At 38.4% G+C, this 21,085-nt stretch overlaps 1 protein-coding gene across 5 annotated transcripts in view; it reads right to left on the bottom strand.

Annotated features, from left to right (window-relative positions):
* Window positions 1-21,085, bottom strand: part of uggt2 (UDP-glucose glycoprotein glucosyltransferase 2) — a 191,627-nt gene that overhangs the window by 59,048 nt on the left and 111,494 nt on the right. For all 5 annotated transcript variants that reach the window (XM_061971449.1, XM_061971451.1, XM_061971447.1 and 2 more), the window contains 16 exons: window positions 18,770-18,866; window positions 18,613-18,685; window positions 18,337-18,437; window positions 18,122-18,221; window positions 14,215-14,275; window positions 13,923-14,014; window positions 13,689-13,842; window positions 12,056-12,175; window positions 8,742-8,827; window positions 8,491-8,626; window positions 8,086-8,217; window positions 7,846-8,010; window positions 5,252-5,375; window positions 5,062-5,160; window positions 4,734-4,828; window positions 2,752-2,958 (listed from right to left, as the gene is read on the bottom strand). In XM_061971449.1, coding sequence (XP_061827433.1) covers window positions 2,752-2,958; window positions 4,734-4,828; window positions 5,062-5,160; window positions 5,252-5,375; window positions 7,846-8,010; window positions 8,086-8,217; window positions 8,491-8,626; window positions 8,742-8,827; window positions 12,056-12,175; window positions 13,689-13,842; window positions 13,923-14,014; window positions 14,215-14,275; window positions 18,122-18,221; window positions 18,337-18,437; window positions 18,613-18,685; window positions 18,770-18,866 — 1,842 coding nt within the window. The remainder of the gene's footprint in view (window positions 1-2,751; window positions 2,959-4,733; window positions 4,829-5,061; window positions 5,161-5,251; window positions 5,376-7,845; window positions 8,011-8,085; window positions 8,218-8,490; window positions 8,627-8,741; window positions 8,828-12,055; window positions 12,176-13,688; window positions 13,843-13,922; window positions 14,015-14,214; window positions 14,276-18,121; window positions 18,222-18,336; window positions 18,438-18,612; window positions 18,686-18,769; window positions 18,867-21,085) is intronic.

Raw genomic sequence — 21,085 nt, 5'->3', positions numbered from 1 at the left:
TGTTTAAACTAGGTATAATTGAAGGGGAGTTTGTTATGGTGGGTCTCGAGTGTAAACTGTTCTAGAAGATTAGCTCCTGAAGGGATATTCAAACTCGGCTGTCACTTGAATTGTTATCGTGCACACAATGCTGGAGAAAAATACTACTTTCAGACAACAGCGACTGTGGAAAAACAATACAGTACAAGACCAAAGAAAGCATCCAGCTGCTCATCAATTGCTATACATCAGGATATGCGCCACTATTTTTAAAAGTGCCGACCCACGCGACAGATCTAGTGGAACTGAGAGTGAGTTGGCCTCTTGCCTCGACATCCACAGGCTGTGGAGCATCACACACTCTCTAAGTGTATTCTGAGAGCTGATGTTCACAAGGGGAATGAGAAGATGGCCTCATCAATCACCATTTAGTCAGACAGAGCACCTAAATCAAGAAAGCAGTGTCGGACAAATCTCTGCAAGAGGCCACGTTCAACCTTTGTTATCTTCTTTTTTGCTTGTCATTTATGCCTAAAATGCTCTCGTTCATTTCCTCAATACAGCCCCCCTACTTGTGGGTCACAAAACACACACAATTTACTGACGCTGACTGATTGTGTGCTAAAAATGTATTTCCTGGGTGCCTCCCTCTGCGGCAGAGAATCAGATTTTTGAATAGGAAATACGTTTTTGTGTCGCAAACATCTTCAATTTCCTGCAGTAGACAGAATGTTTTCCAACTTCTAACAGCCTTCAGGAGTGTAGATTAAATTTCACATTAAGTAATGCTTGAGTTGGAGTGAGAATGAAAGTCAATGCCACAATATGATGCTATAACGCTACAGTAGAACACCGCATGTTCTGACTAAACAACAAAGTTCAGCTTTATACAACATATACCAGCTATAACATTGGTAAAACATGGGGGGAATGGGCATGGGTGACCGAGCGCAAAATTTGGTGGGCAGCCTTCGCTCCAAAAATGGGTCTCAAACTGGTGGCCGGGGGGCCATTTGCGGCCCGTGAGACAATATTTTGTGGCCCCCACCTTAATATGAAAGTTTAATGTTAGTGCGGCCCGCACGTTTTATATGAATGGCACTTTACAGTGTTGTGTGTCGAGCTGAACTAAACTACCAATCACGGTTGGGTATATGACTCTTGGGGCGGGACATCGACCAGGCTTGACGCAAGCAGAGACACATTTCTCAATTAGTGAAAGTCACAGCAGGGTTGCCAAGGAGAGTTTTGCTCTTTGCCTTGCTGGCTGACTCGTTTCTATTGGGGGCCTACGGACATTTTATATAAATGTGTAACAGCCATAAAAGAGAGGACCTAATAAATGTCTTGAGAAGTGCCTCAGTTCTGCAAATCACAAGTTTGGACCCCAGTGTTCTATGTATGCTCACAAGGTTAAAATGTCAATGCAAGGTTTACAGCGTTATAGTGGTCCAAGTTCCTCTATATAATGAGCCCTCTAGTTTTTTAGGAATTTGTTGCAAGAATGTTTGTTTCCCTAGTTTTGAACTGAACTCATGGGCCAGTATTGTGTCTGCCACTTGAATAGGAATGCTTCAGGGGCTGGACATACTGTGAGCTGCTAATTGTTCGATTGAGAGAGACATGTTGTTTACAGGTAGTGCCACCTACATTTTGATGGCCAAGTCAAATTTTTTTATTGTCATATTCTCAGGATATTGAAACGATCACAACTGTCCTGTTCAGGTTGTCTCACACTAGAAGATGATTTGCCTTTCAACTGAGCAGGCTTTATCAGCGTATGTTCACATACTTACGGTAGATAGGACAACTCTAGTATGAGAGCCTGGTGCCGAACTATTTATGTTGTACATGCCCCGGCAAAAATGGTTTCGCTCAAAATAACAGCTTTGAGATACATCTAGGGCATGCCCGATTTCAGAACTGGCACCATGCTCTCAGACTAGAGATGTCCTATCTAAGTCTGTGAGCATGAACTGGTGAAGCCTGCTCAGATAAGAGGTGCAATGTTTTCTAAGACAATCTGAACAGTCCAGTTGTGATCAATCCAATGCTCAGAGAAGTGTATTTTGCTTGTTTGGGCCAATTACACGTATGATTGTGTAGCCTTCAGTATGACGTCACACTATTTACTGAGGTGACGCAGCAAAGATCTACACATGCTGCGATGGAAACAAAAGTCCGTTCAGAGTATACCGATTCAAATAAAACTGTGTCCACATAAAATGTTACACGATGTTAAAATGTGCACTGCTAAAATTGAAAGAAATAGCTGTGTAGTTTGTAAGAGTCAGGAATTGCAGAGTGCAGTCACAGTTAAATGTGAACGTGTGAGGAAAAAGCACTGAAGCTGCCAGTCAAATCCATGCAGAAAGGGATGGGGAAGAAAAAAGTTTGTCTGGCATCGGTTTACTACAGTAGGTCCATCAGTGAGCTGTTTTCTTTCAGACAAGTGAGACACAGTTCTGTCGCAGCTGCTGCAATAACGTGATATTATTTCAAGGTTTGTATGGCACACCTGAGTGTCTTCAAATACCTGCGATGACACCTAATTGCTCAAATGGGTGCATTTTTTCAAAACACTCCTATGCGAGTGCATTCTTTAATATTGCTGGTCAAAACAGAAAAACAAGTGGCTTTTGGTACCTTGGCAGAAAGGCGCTTGGTGTTTAATGAAGGTTAATACTTTTCAATCAGAACTGCAGTGCCAGCACCATTTGCCTGAAACGGGGAATATATGCAAACACCTGCTCCCTCTAATGTGTCCTTTACCTGCAGCAGCAAGTCCTTCATCTTGGTCCCCTGCTGGAGGAGTTGGTTACTTTGCTCCCTCAGAAGTTTTCGCACAAACTCAGCTGCAGCTTTATTCTTCTGGGTGAGGAGAGAAGCCCAGATTGCCCTGTACAGAACCGTGTTATCTTCGCTGGGCCTTCCACTGGGATTATCTATCACCCCCACACGCACTCCAGGGCTGGCTATCTGCTTGTCCGCGCGCACACACACACACGCACACACACACGCACGGAAACGCACGCACACACACACACACAGAGACACACAGACACACAGCGCAGTGATGTAACACACAAATATCACACTTTTTATTTCAAGCACAGGTGTCATTGAGGAAGCACACTGGAGAAAGAAGTGTTGATTGGTTGACAGAAATGTTTTTTTTCCTGACACACAAAAAATGTTTGATGCCTCTATTACATATAATTTCACTGCTTGTAGATAATTAGTTTGCAAAGAAATCAGCTTCAGAACATGGAAAGTTAATAATATTTTGTTTAAATACTTACTCGAATATAAGATGACCCCTCTTTGTCAAGACAAGTTTTTGAAAATACATTCACTGTATTAACACAAAATGAAAGAATATTTTTAAATAAAAATATCATATTTCATATTGTTTATTGACCAGCATTACATAAAAAATAAAATCATAATTCCTCCTATGTTTGCTTACTTGCTAAAAATCTTTGAGACACTTTTTCCCAGCGGGTCTCTGTGACGCAGGACAATCGTGAGTGACAGGAAGAAAAGCTCTGACTATGAATATACATATCTTAAGGTTGAATTGTATTTATATAAACTACATTGGGGGAAATGATTAGTAGTTTTTTATGGTGAGTATATGTGAATGAAATCAAATACTGTATGATATGTAAAGGGGCTGTTTGCAACATTGACACGGATGTCTAGCGGGCGCTAACTTTCCAGTTATATCCCACCCTCTTACGGCTTCTAGGACGTAATGACATAACTAACATGCACATCGACGTGCATTAGCTTTGGGTGTTGTTAGCTAATGATACCTACTTGGATAGTTAGCATTGAATGTATATTATATTACGTTTGTATAACATGACTGCAAATTGTTCTTCGCTTCTCTTGGACTGCTTTTGTATGTGTGCACGTGCTCCCTGCGCATACGTGTTGACGAGACAGGGTGAGTGACCACCGTAAACACTAACATATTATTCGGGCCGGAAAATTTTTTAAATACATAAACTTAATTGTTAAAAATATAGACAGTTTGAAAACCAATATGTTCTGTTAAACCACTTAAGGTAGGCAGTAGTCAGTGTTGTTCTTGTTATATGTTTTGCCTCGAAAAATGTAACTGTGAGGAAGTTGCAAACAGCCCCTTTAGTATACTTACTATTGTCAAGTATTAGGTGATTATGTATTATATTGTTGATTAAGGATCAGATTATTTAACTGACAAGGCAGAATAATATTGCCCTAAGCTTTTATTTCTTTCTGCTCCTTTTTGGACACACACCATGTTTATTGATTTATTTTTCTTTAAATATTACAATTTTGTTTTTTCAGATGAAAATATTGTATAATTTATGTTTTTTTATTAGTTGTGTAGATGGTTCGTTGAGTTCGAAATAAATTGGTGAAATGAAATAAAATGACTGGTCTGCATCTATACAGTAAATACATTAGGCACTGAATACAAGACATTCACATTATTTTAGACTTTTAATGTTAATTTGGCAAAAAATAAAGTTCTAATGATACAATTATCGTTGTTAAACAGTATGATGCAATATTTGCGTTTCATAGCAAGCCTACACCACAACTGCCAAGTCTGTTATCTTCAATTCAGCTACATTTAGCTACATTTAGTCACCAACATTATGAGGTATAAACAAATTGATGGCAAAATGTTAAGTAAGATTGTTCTTATATGCCATAACTAATAGAATGGAAGAGATTAGGAAAGTGTCCATGTTACTCACCAAATGTTTTAAAGCACCAAGCAACATTTTTCTTCCAGATGCTTTCTCAAAATCTCCTACAATCCACATGGTCACAGCACTCATCCCATCCTCATCTGGGATAAATGAAAAGGAACTTAACTGGATCGTTTGAAGCATCACACACAGAAATAACATAACAATGCACAATGATTTACACGGCATCAATTAATTTTGAACTGTTCTATTTGGAAGGGCTCTTAGTAAAATGACAACACTTTATATGGAGTAAAAAAACAAAAAGACAAGTTGACTTAAATCAACCCTCTAAATATAAAGCTAAGTGAAGGAAAAGTCAAAATTTTTTCACCATTATTTGTAAAGTATTTCATTCTCTTCGCCATCACAGCGGTCTTGTCTTTGGAGTCCAGGAATGAAAACATAGTTGTGTCATCCCAGTCATCGACAACTACAAGTAGGAAAAAAAAAAACGTTATTATAATGACAAACATGACATTAATGGTTTGATGGTTAAACACTTTTGGAGGCAGTCAGGTCACCTGGTGTGGCAGTGAAGTCCAGGTACTTCCGGTCCGTATTTAGAATAAGTGGATTCATTCTAAGTACTACATTAGCCTGCTCCATTAAGTAATCCACCACATCTGTCCCCTCCGTCAGCTCACCCTGTAGGGCAGTAGTTATTACAACATTTATTATAATCACAAAACTGTGGTACCTCAACTTAAGGTTGCCTCAACTTATGAGGGCTTTGAGATAAGAGCTGTCTTTTTACGCTTTAAATTGCAAGCAAAAATTGGAGTTACAAGCATCCCCATCATCACAGTGAACCCTGTAAGATTCGGTAAACATCTGGTCTTACTCGCTCGCATTAGCTTATAGCTAGAGATAGACATACAGTAACTTTGTTTATCCAACCATGCAAAGGAAAGGAGTGAAAGTGAAAGACAGTGCTGAGAAAAAGAAGTGGATTATATTGGCTGAAATAAGAATGGAAAAAAAAAACTTGACCAAAGCATTTTGGGCATTTAACTGCTAGTCTGCACCTATTGAAGCAGAATGAATCCAAAGCCAGCCACGGATGCTAAAATAATATCTAAACAACGGGCATGTACCCATGAAAATATGGAAAAGATGCTAATAGTGTGTTAGACGGGGAAGCAGCTGGAAAGAGATACCGTAGAAGTCCACTCTCCAAGGTGAATGCTGTATATTATTCATAAAACTACTGTAGTTGTTAGTAATATATTGTTTTCTGTTTATCACTATATATATATATATATATATATATATATATATATATATATATATATATATATATATATATATATATATATATATTTCTCAACTTAAAGTTGTTGTTTTTTTAAACTTTAAGTTAATAAAATATGTTTCATTACATATTAAAATTGCGCTGTTTTGGAAGTCAAGGCACCAATTAAATTGATATCAATCAATTTCAATAGGAGACATTGATTTGAGATACCAGTGTTTTGAGTTAAGAGCTTTGTCAGAAAACCAAATAAACTTGTAAGTTAAGGTATTACTGTACTGTAGAGACTAATTTGCTAAATATGGATTTCAAGCACACTACACAGTATCTCACAAAAGTGAGTAGCTACCCCTCACATTTCAGCAACCATTTAATATAAATACATCGTATGGGGCAATATACAGTACTTTGGAGTAGTCAGTGTACAGTTTTTATAGCAGTATAGATTTACTGTCCACTATAAGTAATTCAACATAGCCATTATTGTCTAAATGGTAAATGGGTTATACTTGTTTAGCGCTTTTCTACCATCAAGGTACCCAAAGCGCTTTGACACTATTTCCACATTCACCCATTCACACACATATTCACACACTGATGGCGGGAGCTGCCATGCAAGGCGCTAACCACGACCCATCAGGAGCAAGGGTGAAGTGTCTTGCTCAAGGACACAACGAACGTGACTAGGTTGGTAGAAGCTGGGGATCGAACCAGGAACCCTCAGGTTGCTGGCACGGCCACTCTTCAAACGGCGCCACGCCGTCTCATAGCTGGCAGTTAGTACCAAGATAACTTTGTCCAGCCAACAGCCAAGCATGGTAGTGGTAGTCATGGTCTAGGGCTACCAACACTGGGTGAGCTGCAGTTAATTGAAACTTGCATTATGCTATTGTGAATCAGAGCGCGATTCCCTAAATCGGCGTGGCTGTTTTCGAACACTACAAGCCAAAACACACCTCTAAGTGCCTTGCTGAGCAAGCTGAAGGTGATGGAGTGGCCAATTATGGCTACAGACCTGAACCCAGTTGAGCACCTGTGGCCCATTCTTATGGAAAACAGGTTGGAGGAGTGCAAGTGGTCTAACATTAGCCACCTCCACCATGTCATTATGGAAGACTGGAAAAGGGATTCCAGTAACAACATGTGCAGTTCTAGTGAATTCCTTGCTCAAAAGGATTAAAGCAATGCTCGACAACAATGGCGCTCACAATGAATATGCACACTTTGGTGTACTCACATTTAGGGGTTTAAACCGAGTACCGATACTTTTGGTACCGGTTCCTAGGGTCGGTTTTAGGAGGACCGTTCAGAATTTGTAAAAATGGTGCGGCGATCTGTATTTTTTTTTATATATAGCTGGCCGTGGTAACTATGACACGCTGTCACATTCACTTCAGGAGCCGCTGCTACACATAGAAAAAATTAATTAGTATTATTTATACCAATTAGATATAGTACACACATATATATATATATATATATATATATATATATATATATATATATATATATATATATATATATATATATATATATATATATATATATATATATATATATGTATATATATGTATGTATGTATGTATGTATGTATGTATGTATGTATATATATATATATATATATATATATATATATATATATACCAATAAAGCTCTGCACTGACTACTCTAAGTTGTAGTCAAGTTTAATTTCTAAAGTATTGTCCCTTGAGAAGATATACTATAATTAAATAAACACTTTTGTCAATTACCGTATTAATGAACTGCGAATAGTTAGGCTCATCATCATTTAAATTACAAACATGCATATTTATGTAACATCTATCTTGAGATTGACAATATAGGTATCAAAGTTAGTCATACCATAAAAACAGCTCTCTGGAAGGCAGTGGTGGAGTCCATGATGCGCTGCAAGATGACGCTCTCAAGCTCATTCGGTTCCATCTCATCTGAACTTAGGGGGACTCCATTAAATAAAGCCAAAGGAAGGGCACCTAGGCCACTCTTTCTATAGAAGAGGGCACCGTCCTGCATTAAAAAAGAATTGGCTAAATTTATTTACTGATAATTAATGAGAATAAGAGCATTATTTCACATCCTTACCTTCCTTTTGGCATCATATTCCGATTCTGCACCTAGGATCCTTTCAGCGTTGGCTTTAGGGAATTTACTCTTCAAGAAGGCAGAAATTGTGTCAGTCGTCAATGTCTCCCCTTCATCGAGTCTGTTGTACAACTGCAATAGATGGGCAGGTCAGATCAGATTTGACTCTCCTCACATCGCCGCCACAGTCGATAATTTCAGAGAACTATTTGACAAGGCTGCTACCACAGGCAGCCCCTCTAACTCCCGCGGTGCCAACGTGTCAAAAACTACGGGATAAACGGGGCTCCAATAAAACCCGTCGACTTTTCAAGAAGAACATATTAAATGGCGAGTAAAACACTTAAATTATTCATTTAGAAATGCAGATAGAACAACAGAGATTTATGTATGCGATATACTCACTGAAGCCATGGATATCAGCGCCTGGGATAAATCATACTCGTCTGTGATGTAATTCAGAAGTCGGTAAAAGCCGACCCCGGCATCCGAGAAGCCATCAATCTCATCTTCACCGTTGACAACAAACACATATCCAATTCTGGCGAAAGTGAGCAAAACAAGTATTCAATTTGCAGATGAAATGAGAAACAGTGCCTGGTGAGGATTATAAATGCCCCAAAAGTGGACCATAAAACAGCAACAGATGCACCGACCTCAGGGGGATCTTGTGTTTATAGAAGAGTTGGGCAAGTTTCACCAGCTCAACACTTTTCTCCTCTTTCGGATCAAGGAATAGCACCTAAAAGTAGTCGCAGAAAGGTTATTTCAGTTAACTAACTGATGTTGTATGACAAACAAAACAGTGCAGCAGGAGCATACAAATGGGCTTGGGGGCTCCCTTGCAACAGATACTTATGTTAAAACACCTGAGACACAGTTCATGTGGGAACGACGACACAATATAATGACATCCATGTCCTTTAAAAGTTTACCTTTATCGATAATGTTAGTTTTCACCTTAATCAAATCAAATCAAATTGTATTTACAAAGCGCTCTTCATACATAAAAGAAATGCAACGCAAAGTGCTTTACAGACTTAAAGACAATACCCCGATGACCCAGAACCCTCATTGTCACACACACACACGCATAAACATGCACACACACATCCCAAACACAAATACACACACACACACCTTTATGAACAAATGAATGCATGACTGAGTACAGAGGCGATATGTGAGTAAACACTATCACAGGAGCCATCTGCACCAGGGGGTCATCAGACCATGGCCACCAGGACGCTGACACAAACCGCCCCCACAGCACGGCCGATAACCCCTGATGCAGATAGCTCCTTCTGAGGAACGCTGGAAAATAAAAATAATAAAACCTGTAAAATAGTAAGAACCATGAGTAGAGAAAAGGGATAAAATACAATTAAGACATATGAAGATAAAAAATAAATAAAAGTAAATATATAATATATAAATAGAACTAAATAAAATATTGCATAACTATGTGGGTCTTAAGCCTGCTCCTATATGGACTGTTTAGATATGTCTTATCTTACTGTTGGGAACGCTCTGTTCTGTTTAAGGCCAAATATGATGAATCCACTTTTTGTTCGTATCTTCGCTCAAACATACACACAGCATATCTCATTGTTTCGATGATGAGAAGAGGTGCCAGGCACGAGATGGAGCAACAGCAGACGTATGTGTGTGTGTGTGTGTGTGTGTGTGTGTGTGTGTGTGTGTGTGTGTGTGTGTGTGTGTGTGTGTGTGTATATACCGGTATGTTTGTTTGTGTGTGTCTGTGTGTGTGCGTGAATCAAAAACACACAGTTTTGTTGGACTGAAATCCAAGCAACACCACTTCAGAATGGACAAACGTGAGCAGTGGGACCATTTCGAAAGAACACGCCTTACTTTGTAGAGCTCGGTTTTTCCTCTAGCGCTGCTCTTGCTACATTTGTACTCAATCAATTTGTAAAATATATTTTTTAACTTAAATTCCAGTCTCCTCACTTTATTTAGACAAAAGACTGTGCCTTTTAAAAGGGAAAGCCCGAACAATATAATAATGGCTGTTGACAGTTGAGTAGGTAATTAGCGGTTTACCTTAACTAATTCTGACATTGTTGATCAAAACTCAATGAAAGAAAAATTATTGATAAAGCTTTCATTTTGGATCTTATTGGACTGCCCAGGTTTTATTGTTAGAATATCATCCAAAAACATTTTTTAAATGTTTTTCTTGAATGCAATTCATTTATTTGCTCAAAATTTGGTAACATTTTTATCCAGGGATAGGTTAGTCTTATCACATATTTAAGTTCCGTCAGTGTGCATTTTGGAGTGAAATTTGCTAGCGACCACATTAGTCGGAGTCTCCTCATTCATCTTTGCACTGGCGTATAGGGCTGCAGTTATCAATTATTTTAGTAATCTATCGATTTGTTTGTTCTATTAATCGAGTAATCAGATAAAACACAATTTATAGCTTCAATGGTTATTTTATGAAAAATAATTGAAATAGAGAATTTTTCTACTTGCAATAACTTTCTTCTTTTTAATACATTCACATCATGAACATTGAAAATGTTATTTTAATATGTGCAGTAATAATTACAAAAAAGTTTATATTTATTGATTTTGTTTCTCATGTGTGCCCTATTGCAGCAGCTGTGCCTACATATTTTAACTTCCAGGCAATACATGTAGTCTGGAATTTATACATTTTTATTACCGGTAATTACACTCATTAAACTATTAATCAAAGCAACAAAATAGAAATCAAAGCTTTTTTATCATCAAATTCATCGATTTAATTGATTAATCCTTGTTGTAGGTCTACAGGCGTATGCTGTACATTGACCTTATCACTGACCATATAACAACCCATCGTTCAGGTAATTATCCGTGGTTAAGGTAAAGAGGCATGTATGGTCAAAAATGAATTGCATGATTAATCTGCGTACATACATGATTATTGCGATAATTCTTGTAATTACCACATGCGTTAACCCGTTATTTTTGACAGCCCTATTTAAAATATATCAGATACAATATCATGCAAAAGTGTGGAATAAAGCGCTGATCAATGATTGTCATAAATTTCAGTTTGATCACAGTGATCAGCTGATTTTAGCTCGATCAAAACATGGCGAAAATGTCTGTGACAACAGCCAATCAGAGTGGATCTTTTACCGCCCCATTTACGGTTACAAGGTACGCAGAAGTAAACAGCATCATAAACATGAATCGAGAGACTGAACTTGGAGCTAAACGCCCAGCTGAAGGCATCAAAATGAATCTCAGCCGTAACTTAGAGATATGTAGGGGCCTTATGATTTATGCGTCAACAGAATCGTGGACCGAATCAAGCCAGCACTCCAGCCAGTAGCCGTAAATTATGCTGTGCCTACATCCATGCGGCCACCTCAAACAACAAAACTAACTCCAAAACAAAGAGCCTATCCCAGCTGCATTCGGGTGGAAGGTGGGGCACACCCTGGACAAGTCGCCACCTCATCGCAGGGCCAACACAGATAGACAAGATTCACACACTGATTTAATTGGCTTTGATGTTTACTCAGTATGTTAATACAATGTTGAACTAACCCCTTGTTTCTTTGGTTTTTAGTACAGATGCTTTAAAACTGTCAGGTTTAAAACAAATTTGGAAACACTTTCTCATTCAAAATAATGCAAAAATGTCTCCAAACGTTTGGCTGATACTGTTTTACATCTACTCATACGTACATAAATCAATGAGGGGAAAAGCACAACAGACGGGAATTTATTACAAGAAACGTGAATCAAAGACTGCTAGATGATCAATAAAATAACTTGCAGCATTCTTCTTCTGAAAAATGCTGACCCCTTAAGAAATGACAGCCGACATGGATATTAGGAAACGCTGTCCAAAAGCACCAGGAGTGTGATCCATCTGCAAATACCGTTCATAACAATACAAGTAACTCAGTAACCCGTTAGCATGTCTGACACTTTGGGATCTCACCAAGTTGAAAAGATTCCGTCTGATCTGTCGGATGACTCCCGGAAAGGTGGTTCTCAACAGCTCCTGTACACCTGCCGGCCAGCCGCTGTACACTGGATCATTCTCAATGTCATTTATCCACTGGAAACACAGACAAAACATTATTTACACTCAACTTAAAGCTGTTGCGTTCCAACATTTCATAACAAAGCTGTTTTTTCTGTCTCCTTCTCTGTCTAAAATATTTTTGAGAAATAATTTAAAAAAAGAAAGAATGAAATGTAAACTGGCAAATTATCTGCATTTTGTTTTAATGTCTAACTTTGCAAGCAGTAATGGTCCTTGTAAAAAGACAATATGTGATAATAGTGCATTATGTATCACTTCATTTTGCAATAATCTGCTGCATTTTGTAATGAATTATTTAATGCATTTCGTTATAAACTTTGACACATTTTAATAACTTGTTACATTTTGCAAAAGTTATTACAAAACGCAGGCGGTGTATGTTTTTTGAATGTACTGTATGTACTGTATTTATGCAGTATTGCAACTAGCCACACGACAGACTTTTGGGCTTTGTGTGGAGGAGCAGTTTTGTATTATTGTGTGTGTGTGTGTGTGGGGGGGGGGGGGGGGGGGCGGTTTGATGTGTGGGGGTGCAGGGTTGGGGGGGGGGCGGGGTTTGGTGGTAGCGGGGGTGTATAATGTAGCCCGGAAGAGTTAGGGTTGCGTGGGATTCTGGGTATTTGTTCTGTTGTGTTTATGTTGTGTTACAGTGCGGATGTTCTCCCGAAATGTGTTTGTCATTCTTTTTTGGTGTGGGTTCACAGTGTGGCGCATATTTGTAACAGTGTTAAAGTTGTTTTATACGGCCACCCTCAGTGTAATCTGTATGGCTGTTGACCAACTATGCCTTGCAGTCACTTACGTGTGTCTGCAGAAGCCTTATATAACATGTAACTGGGCTGGCACGCTGTTTATACAGGTTGTAGAGGGTGCTAAAGACAGTGAATCACGGCATGCCCTTATTATTGTTGTTTGGGGGAAAATCAGCAGACATCCGATAGAATAGTTGCCCTGAATTTCTGGAGTCTCCCGGAAAAATCGGGAGGGTTGGCAAGTATGACGCTGTCAAGCGCCATTCATATAAAACTCTTAATATGAAAATTGAATGTTAGTGCGGCCCGCAAAATAACGTCTCGCGGGCCGCGTGTCTGGTTTATACATGGCACAAAGCAAAAAAAAACTTTGTATGCAGTGTTATTTCATTTTAAATTTCAAAAGTGTTTTGTGGCTCCCACTGTTTTCTTGAATTTGTGAAACGGGTCAAAATGGCTCTTTGAGAGGTAAAGGTTGCCGACCCCTGCCTTAGGTCCTTGGCTTTCTGTAAATGTGGTCCCAAAGCAATGTAGGTGTATAATCCTGCACTACACATTGAGTGAATAAAATTATTACGTCCAGTATTAAACATGTCATGTATTGTACCAGGGTTTAAAAAGGAAAGCATAATTATTTCATTCTTGAGGACGATATCGTGTTTCTTCGCACCGCCAAATTAAAGACTTCCAAGATTCTAATTTTAAAAACCCTTCCTTGGCAGATGAGTGGTTTCCCTTTTCTAGCCTGAGAATGATGGTTCACCATAACTCACCATTATAGCTGGATGTCTGATATCCAAGGCATAGCTGTCCGCCACGTGGTTCACAGGTAATTTCAGCAGTGTGCTCTGATGCTCTCCTCCTTTTACACCTAAGTTGTGAAGACCCTCCAATACCCTGGCCTCGCCTCTGAGGATCTCTAAAATGCTAGCAACGAAAAATCACAGATAATTGAAATTGCTGCAAAGCGTGTGATCGTGTGGTGAAGCAGACCACTTAAACCCTACCTGAAAGGGTTGTGAATGTCTAGATCAATATGCAGACCGTTGATAAAGAGCTCTCCGTCTCCTGGATGAACACCAATTGTCTCACTGAGATGCTAACAGAACAAGCACATTAGTGGCTTGAACGCTTTTATAATCAAAAATATGTGATACAGAACAAATTGCACAGAATCAAACACAAAGGTCTGAACAAAGATGATGAAGTGTAAGATTTTTCAGATACAGATATCAAAGACTCATCATTATCATCTTTTTTTTGCAATGTCATGTTTGGGCACAACTTTTGGTACCACACCTTTTGGTTCTCCTCAATTTCTTTTCTCATCTCCTTCTTTACGGCCACTCTTGTCAGTGATCTGTGGGAACAGTAAAGCAGTACAGTAAAACATACGGTCACTATCAGCTTTATTACGCCCGGGGCCGGCAGTAAAATGACAACTTTAATCTCAGAAAACCTGCGGGATCGTCGAAATGGTGAATCTGGAGTCAAATACATTGAAAACGGGCAACTCTTACTCATCACTTTTTGCCATTTTTACAAGCTAGAGGAGAAAATGCAAGCATATGCTTCGCTGTGGGGATTAATATAGGGGCCATTTAATACAGCAATATTAAAATAATTATGGTGGGACCTCCAAAGTCAAACAAAAGGTGGTTGACTCCCTAGTTTTTCCAATTTCAAGACCATAAATTCTCACTGCAGAAAATTTTTGCTAAAACTTTAACATTACTAACCGTCATTCAAGTATACATTAGGAACTGTAATTTAAACTAAATAACAAGCAAAAGCAATTCCATATTCTGTTTTATCGTTATCACACTTTGCATAACATAAAAGCCAGAAAGAAATCAAAACAGACATGGAGTTCTTCAAATGCCATCTATCCATTTTTTTTTACGGCTTATCTTACGTACGTGAGCTGGAGCCCTCCTAGCTGACTCTGGGCGAGAAGCAGGGTAGACCTTAGACTGGTCATCAGCCAATGGCAGAGCACTTTGAGACTAACAACCCTTAAATACCTCAAATAAATTGACCCCAGAATCTCCTATAGCCACCCAGTCAACCACAGGAAATAACAGCCGCGGTCTCTGATTAGCTCTGGGTCAAAAAACATTGCAACTGTAGGCAACGTCCTGATGTTATGGTTATGATTAGTTATTAGGGGTGCACAAAAAAAATCGATTGCCATCCAAATCGCGATTCTTATTCATTCTGATTCTAAATTGATTCATTATTTTAAAAAATCGATATGAAAAATAAATAAGTAAAAAATATTGTTCTTATTTTTTTACCTTAATGTTTTGATTTTTAAGAATTCATTTTCAAAAATGTATTTCCATGCAACTACATTCTAGTTACTAGAAGGAACATTACTCACTTGTAACAGAAGTTTCATTATAATGATTATACCAAATAATATATTGCGAGAATTGCTTTGAATTGCAAATCGGTTTGAATTGGGAACCGTGTTAAATTTAAGAATCAATTCTGAATCGAAATGTCACCCAAGGAATCGGAATCGGATCAAATCGTTAGGTTCCCAAAGATTCAGCCCCCTATTGGTTAGGATTTGTTTGTTTCATACAGGGACAAGCGGTAGAAGAAGGATGGATGGATGGATGTTTAACAAGTTACTTAATGTAACTTACAGATTCCCTGTAGTTTTTCTTATAAACTCCACAAGACCGCACAAATCTGTCATGAAAGGTCAGCATCTAGCAGCTTTATCTAACTCGGTGTTCATTTTAAAAGGCTGGTTGGATTACTCCGCTGTTGGTGAGTTGGCTGATGTGTGTTACACATGTTTATCATACACCAAGCCTAATTATTGATGCTGGCTGATCAAATTACACCTTTATAACATTGTTTATGTTGCTACTATGTTGTTCGATGTACTTGTACTTTTTTGTATTTTTTTTAAAGTATGTTTTGATTTCCACTTACATATAGACCAGTATAGACTGTAGATTCTTGCTATTCATAGGGCTTATGTTCCGAAACCTCTTGCAAATGATTTTATTTTAAATTACACGGCTTGGACATAGATGACATACTTTTCAATGGAGGGAAATGCTACTGTGATCATCAGACATGAATACTGTCAATGTTCTTAAAGTACTATATCTGCACATGAACACAAAAACATGTCAATCTTTAATAGTTTTTATCAAACCAGTATTGTAATGAGTACTCAAATTTCAGAAATAACGTATCTCATCCATGCTTCCAATTAACGTCACACCCTCTTTGCACCGTTAAAACGAATTAAAACAAGGTACGTGCCGATTGTTCAGACACTGAACAAAATCAGCTGATGTTCTAGAAAAAGTATGTAATCGCCAATTGCAGGTTAATGTATTTTAAAGGGGAACTGCACTATTTTTGAAATGTCGCCTATCAGTCATAATCATTATGAAAGATATGATGAGAGATGTACTTTTTTAAATGCAATTTAACTTGTGAATAAACATAAATAAAGTTAAAAGTTAAAGTCCCAACGATAGTCACGCACACACTCGGTGTGGTGAAATTCTCCTCTGCATTTGACCCATCCGCATGTTCACCCCCTGGGAGGTGAGGGGAGCAGAGAGCAGCAGCGGTGGCCGCACTCAGGAAACATTGTGGTGATTTAACCCCCAATTCCAACCCTTGATGCTGAGTGCCAAGCAGGGAGGCAATGGGTCCCATTTTTATAGTCTTTGGTATGACTCGGCCGGGGTTTGAACTCACGACCTTCCAGTCTCAGGACGGACACTCTAACCACAAGGCCACTGAGGCCACTGAGCAGGTTAAAATCCGCTTACAGTGGAGCCAATGGGAGGTCTTCTATTTCGCCCATAAAACCCAATAAAAAAAACATCCAAAAAGCGCCAATAATACCCTATTTACATTTCGTGACTTAAATAGTAACTAAGTATTAGTGATTTGGTTAAGCGCTAACGCGGACAAACTATTTATAGTGACGCTGTGATCACTAGCGTGTGTGCCTACGTTTACATTATCGAGCGGTGAGGTGCTTCCTTGCTCGTAAAACTTTATTCGAGATCATAAATCATGCCTCTCACCTGGACAGTAGAAAGACGAGAATGTAATCCAACATATTGGTACACTTTGACTGCCAAATTAGACACGGGAATGGCGATAACGACACAAAAAGACACTTGGCTCCACTCCACTTTTTTTCACGAGGATTATGAGTCATTCTTCATCTAAACGGGACTAAAACAAGATTCTATCATTCGGCATCTTAATGACAGCAGCATTACTTACTGATCTTGTAAAGTAAGTAATGTTTTATTTTGTTTGTTGGCTCTCATAAAGTCTGCAGTGAGTAATAATCAGTGATGGAGTGGGGAAAAAAAAGTGAACGTTGTGATGCTTTTTCTAAATTAATTTGCCACGGATGCTTAAAAGGATCAAATACGTAAATGTTAAATGTTTTTATGAATTTACCCATTACTACATTACATATATACTTACAGCATGTATATCAATCCTGAATGGAAGTGTTTGAATGTTTTTTAAGGGCTTTTATAGGCAGAATAGAGCGACTTCTATAGGCTCCTTTGTAAGCTGACTTTTTGGTAACATTCATTTAGCATTTAGAATGCATTTAAAAAAAACAATCAATTAAGCCATTATTGATTGATAGATTGATTAAATTATGTATCTCCATACACAGTGTGGTATATCATCGATAATAAACTTATTACGTTAATTATTTTTATTTTTTTTCAAAATATTTTTTTTCTTGTTTTTGTTCATGTTTACAAACTCAGGGAATAATTCCCTGGACGCAGGAGGACTTTAAGAGCAAACACCAAAGGATAGTACTTTTTGATTTGGTTTAGTTATTGTGTACTATTGACTTTACCTTGCACAAACAAATGTATGTAAAAAAAAGATAACAAGGAACCAGTTTGAATATTGTGTTGATATTGTTAAACTGTTAATTCCACTGACTCATCATTAATAAATTGAAAAATGTACAGTTAATACATGCTCATTAATGATCGGCATCAGAATCAGCAGCATAAAACCCTGGTCGGAAAATCCCTGGTTAGAACATTTGCGGTACAACAATTTAGGTTAGCGTGTGTTGTGAATAAATGTAATCTATAATACCACATGAGGAAAAAAAATATGTACCGGTATTCAGACAAAATGTGTTTAGTCTTTACTCAATGAAGTATTTTCTAACCTTGCCTTCGCTGGAAAATTTTGACTGAGGTCTCGCATGAGCTTCAAAACATCAAACTTTGGCACAGACAGGATTCTAGCAGCCGCTTGGAAGCTTAGGTCTGCAGATATCAAACAATGGTGTCAAAATTGTACAGTAGCAATATGGATTATGTGGGTTATGGGAGTTTTAACGTGAGATTATTTTCCCTGCCAACTCAAAATTAGTCAGTATACCTTGCAGCTCCCACACTTTGAGAGGGGCCATGTCATTGGTGCTATCCACAAGATGCTTACGGAGTTCACCAAGCTGATCTTGGAGATCAGGGTGAGAGTTCCTTGACAGAGATAAAATATACAAATTGCATTTTCATTTTTCACACTCACTGGCTAAATCAATAGGATTAGGTACACCATCATCCACTGAGCACCAGTATATGAGTTTCAGAAAAATCGTTACCAATATTTAGTTTTGCAGTTACATTTTATGAGCAAAAAGTTTAAGCTTTTTACTTTAACGTTCCAAAAAAGAATCCTTGGATTTCATCCTTTTCATCATCCTCTGCATTAATGATTGTCTTTGAATCTACAAAAAAACAAACATGTGTTTAATTACCTGGAACACAGCACATTGTTAAATACATGAATACTCAAAAAATTGCAGACTGACCTTTGACTTGGGTGTCGTCAACTGCTTTGTATTCTGTGCTTTTAATGGCTAACTCCACGCCATAGCCAGACAAAAGCATCATCTGCTGCTTTGGGTTCTGTTTAAATATATGTGATAAAAGTCAATAAAATCAAAACATGATACTGGATTATATATAAATATTTTTTAAATGCAAACTTTTCTTGCCATTTCTTACTTAAATGACCAAATAGCCAATTGCTAATAATCCCCTACTTATAGTAATTCAGCCAGCAGACAAAATATATTGTTTGGCTTTGAATTATGTTGATTTTAAATGTACCCTGCCTTCCGCTCGAGTGCAGTTGGGATAGGCTCCAGTCGCCTCTGCAAACCCCGAGAGGGACAAGCGGTAGAAAATGGATGGATAAATGAAAATTATTTCTGCATTAGAGTGTTTGTGCTAATAAGACACTCAAGGCTCGAAACTAAAGAATGCATATGTATTTGCCAGTTATTAAAAAAAACATTGTCTGCTTTAAAAGATACACTGAGAAATATAAAAAGACAATTTCGCATTGTCAGGGCTAAATAAGTCTAATACAAACTTGTTTTTTAAATTACTTTCTGGAGAAATTTTCTAGAGTATGCATTCTAAGATTGACTTATTGAATATAGTCAAGTCAAATCAATGTTATTTGTATAGAGCCAGTTCACAACAGAAGTTATATTACCCTCCTAGGACATGGCGTCATAGGTGGACATCACATTTTTGGTTGTGTAGAGTAGACCACAATACATTTGTCTCTACAAGACCCTGGTTTCCACTTACGAGGACATTATACTGCCAATTAGTGGTGGAGGAAGAGAATACCAAATCAAATGTTGGATTCAAGATGGCTAAAAACTGGGAGTGTAACAATTGAGCGATATATATTCCTAAATTTCAAGTACTGTGTATTAATCTGTGCTCAGCAAGTTTGCCTTCCAACAGATAGAGATCGATCCAATATCGTTAAAAAAAAAAGGTAATCGATCGATTTTATCGATACTAGAAAAAGGAAAATCTTGAATTTAAAAACGGCAGACTTGACAGGAATTTTAGCACTTTTAATAATAAAGATGTTAAACGTTAACTCTTTTTTCCCAACTGTGGCGTCATCACAACAAAAATGGCGGCTGTCTACGGTGGTGAGAAAGGTCATAAACGCCAACGCCACAAGACAATGGCATAAAGTATGTGATATGTCTGTCTGGGTGCTTTTAAAAGAAGGTGCTGTTGTGTCTGACGTGTGCGGCAAAGTGAATGGATTCGCGCGAATAGCGCTAGAAATTGGGGGTCTGTTTGCTAAGTGTCTGAACAGGAGTTTTGCCGAACAGCAACTGTTGTGTGTGTTTAGACTCACTGAGTTTGTTATCGCTTGTTAATAAAGCGCCTGAGAGTGTATCTGCGACTGTCATTACTTCTCCGGGCATTGCAATATCACAGAGGTCGGGATCCTTTTTGGCTGAGAGAGCCTTGAAAGCCAAATATTTTAAAATGTATTTCCGTGAGAGCCTATAATATTTTTTAATAATGAATACAACTAAATGCGTGCATTTTTAAGTAAGACCAACATTTTTAGAGAATAGTAAGTCTCATTCTTTTTAATAACATTGTTATTCCGAAGCTAACCAGTAAGAGATAAAATACTTCTTACCATTATTGCGACTTCTTGAACAGGTGCGGTAGGAAACGGATGGATGGATTAAGGTCATATCTCACTAACAGACAACAAAATATTAGTATTAACAACTGCACCTCCTCCACTGCCCCTCTGTCACAAGGTGTCCCCCAGGGTTCGGTGCTTGGTCCACTTCTCTTCATCCTGTACATGCTCCCCCTGGGTGACAGCATCCGCCGCCATCACCTCCAATTCCACTGCTACGCAAACAACGTCCAGCTATACATCTCCACAAAATCCATCTCCTCTGTAACTCTCTCCACTCTGATCTACTGCCTCACTGAAATCAAATCATGGATGCACACCAACTTCCTCCAACTCAACTGCCAAAAATCTGACATACTCATCATCGGCCCCAAATCCCTCACCAAAACTGCTCACAACTTCCACCTCTGTCAACAACTCCACTCTGTCCCCATCCACTCACATCCGCAACCTCTGAGTCATTCTGGACAATAACCTCTCTTTTGAACACCACGTTACAAGAAGTGCTTTCTTCCACCTCAAAAATATTGCCCGTCTCCGTCCATCCCTCTCCTTCTCTGCCGCTGAAACCCTGATCCATGCCTTCATCACCTCCAGACTCCATTACTGCAACAGCATCCTGTACGGCTCATCTTCCTAAATCCTCAAT

The sequence above is a fragment of the Nerophis lumbriciformis genome, linkage group LG13, assembly GCF_033978685.3.
Source record: "Nerophis lumbriciformis linkage group LG13, RoL_Nlum_v2.1, whole genome shotgun sequence".
Classification (NCBI taxonomy): Eukaryota; Metazoa; Chordata; class Actinopteri; order Syngnathiformes; family Syngnathidae; genus Nerophis; species Nerophis lumbriciformis.
This window is presented reverse-complemented; position numbering and strand designations above follow the sequence as displayed.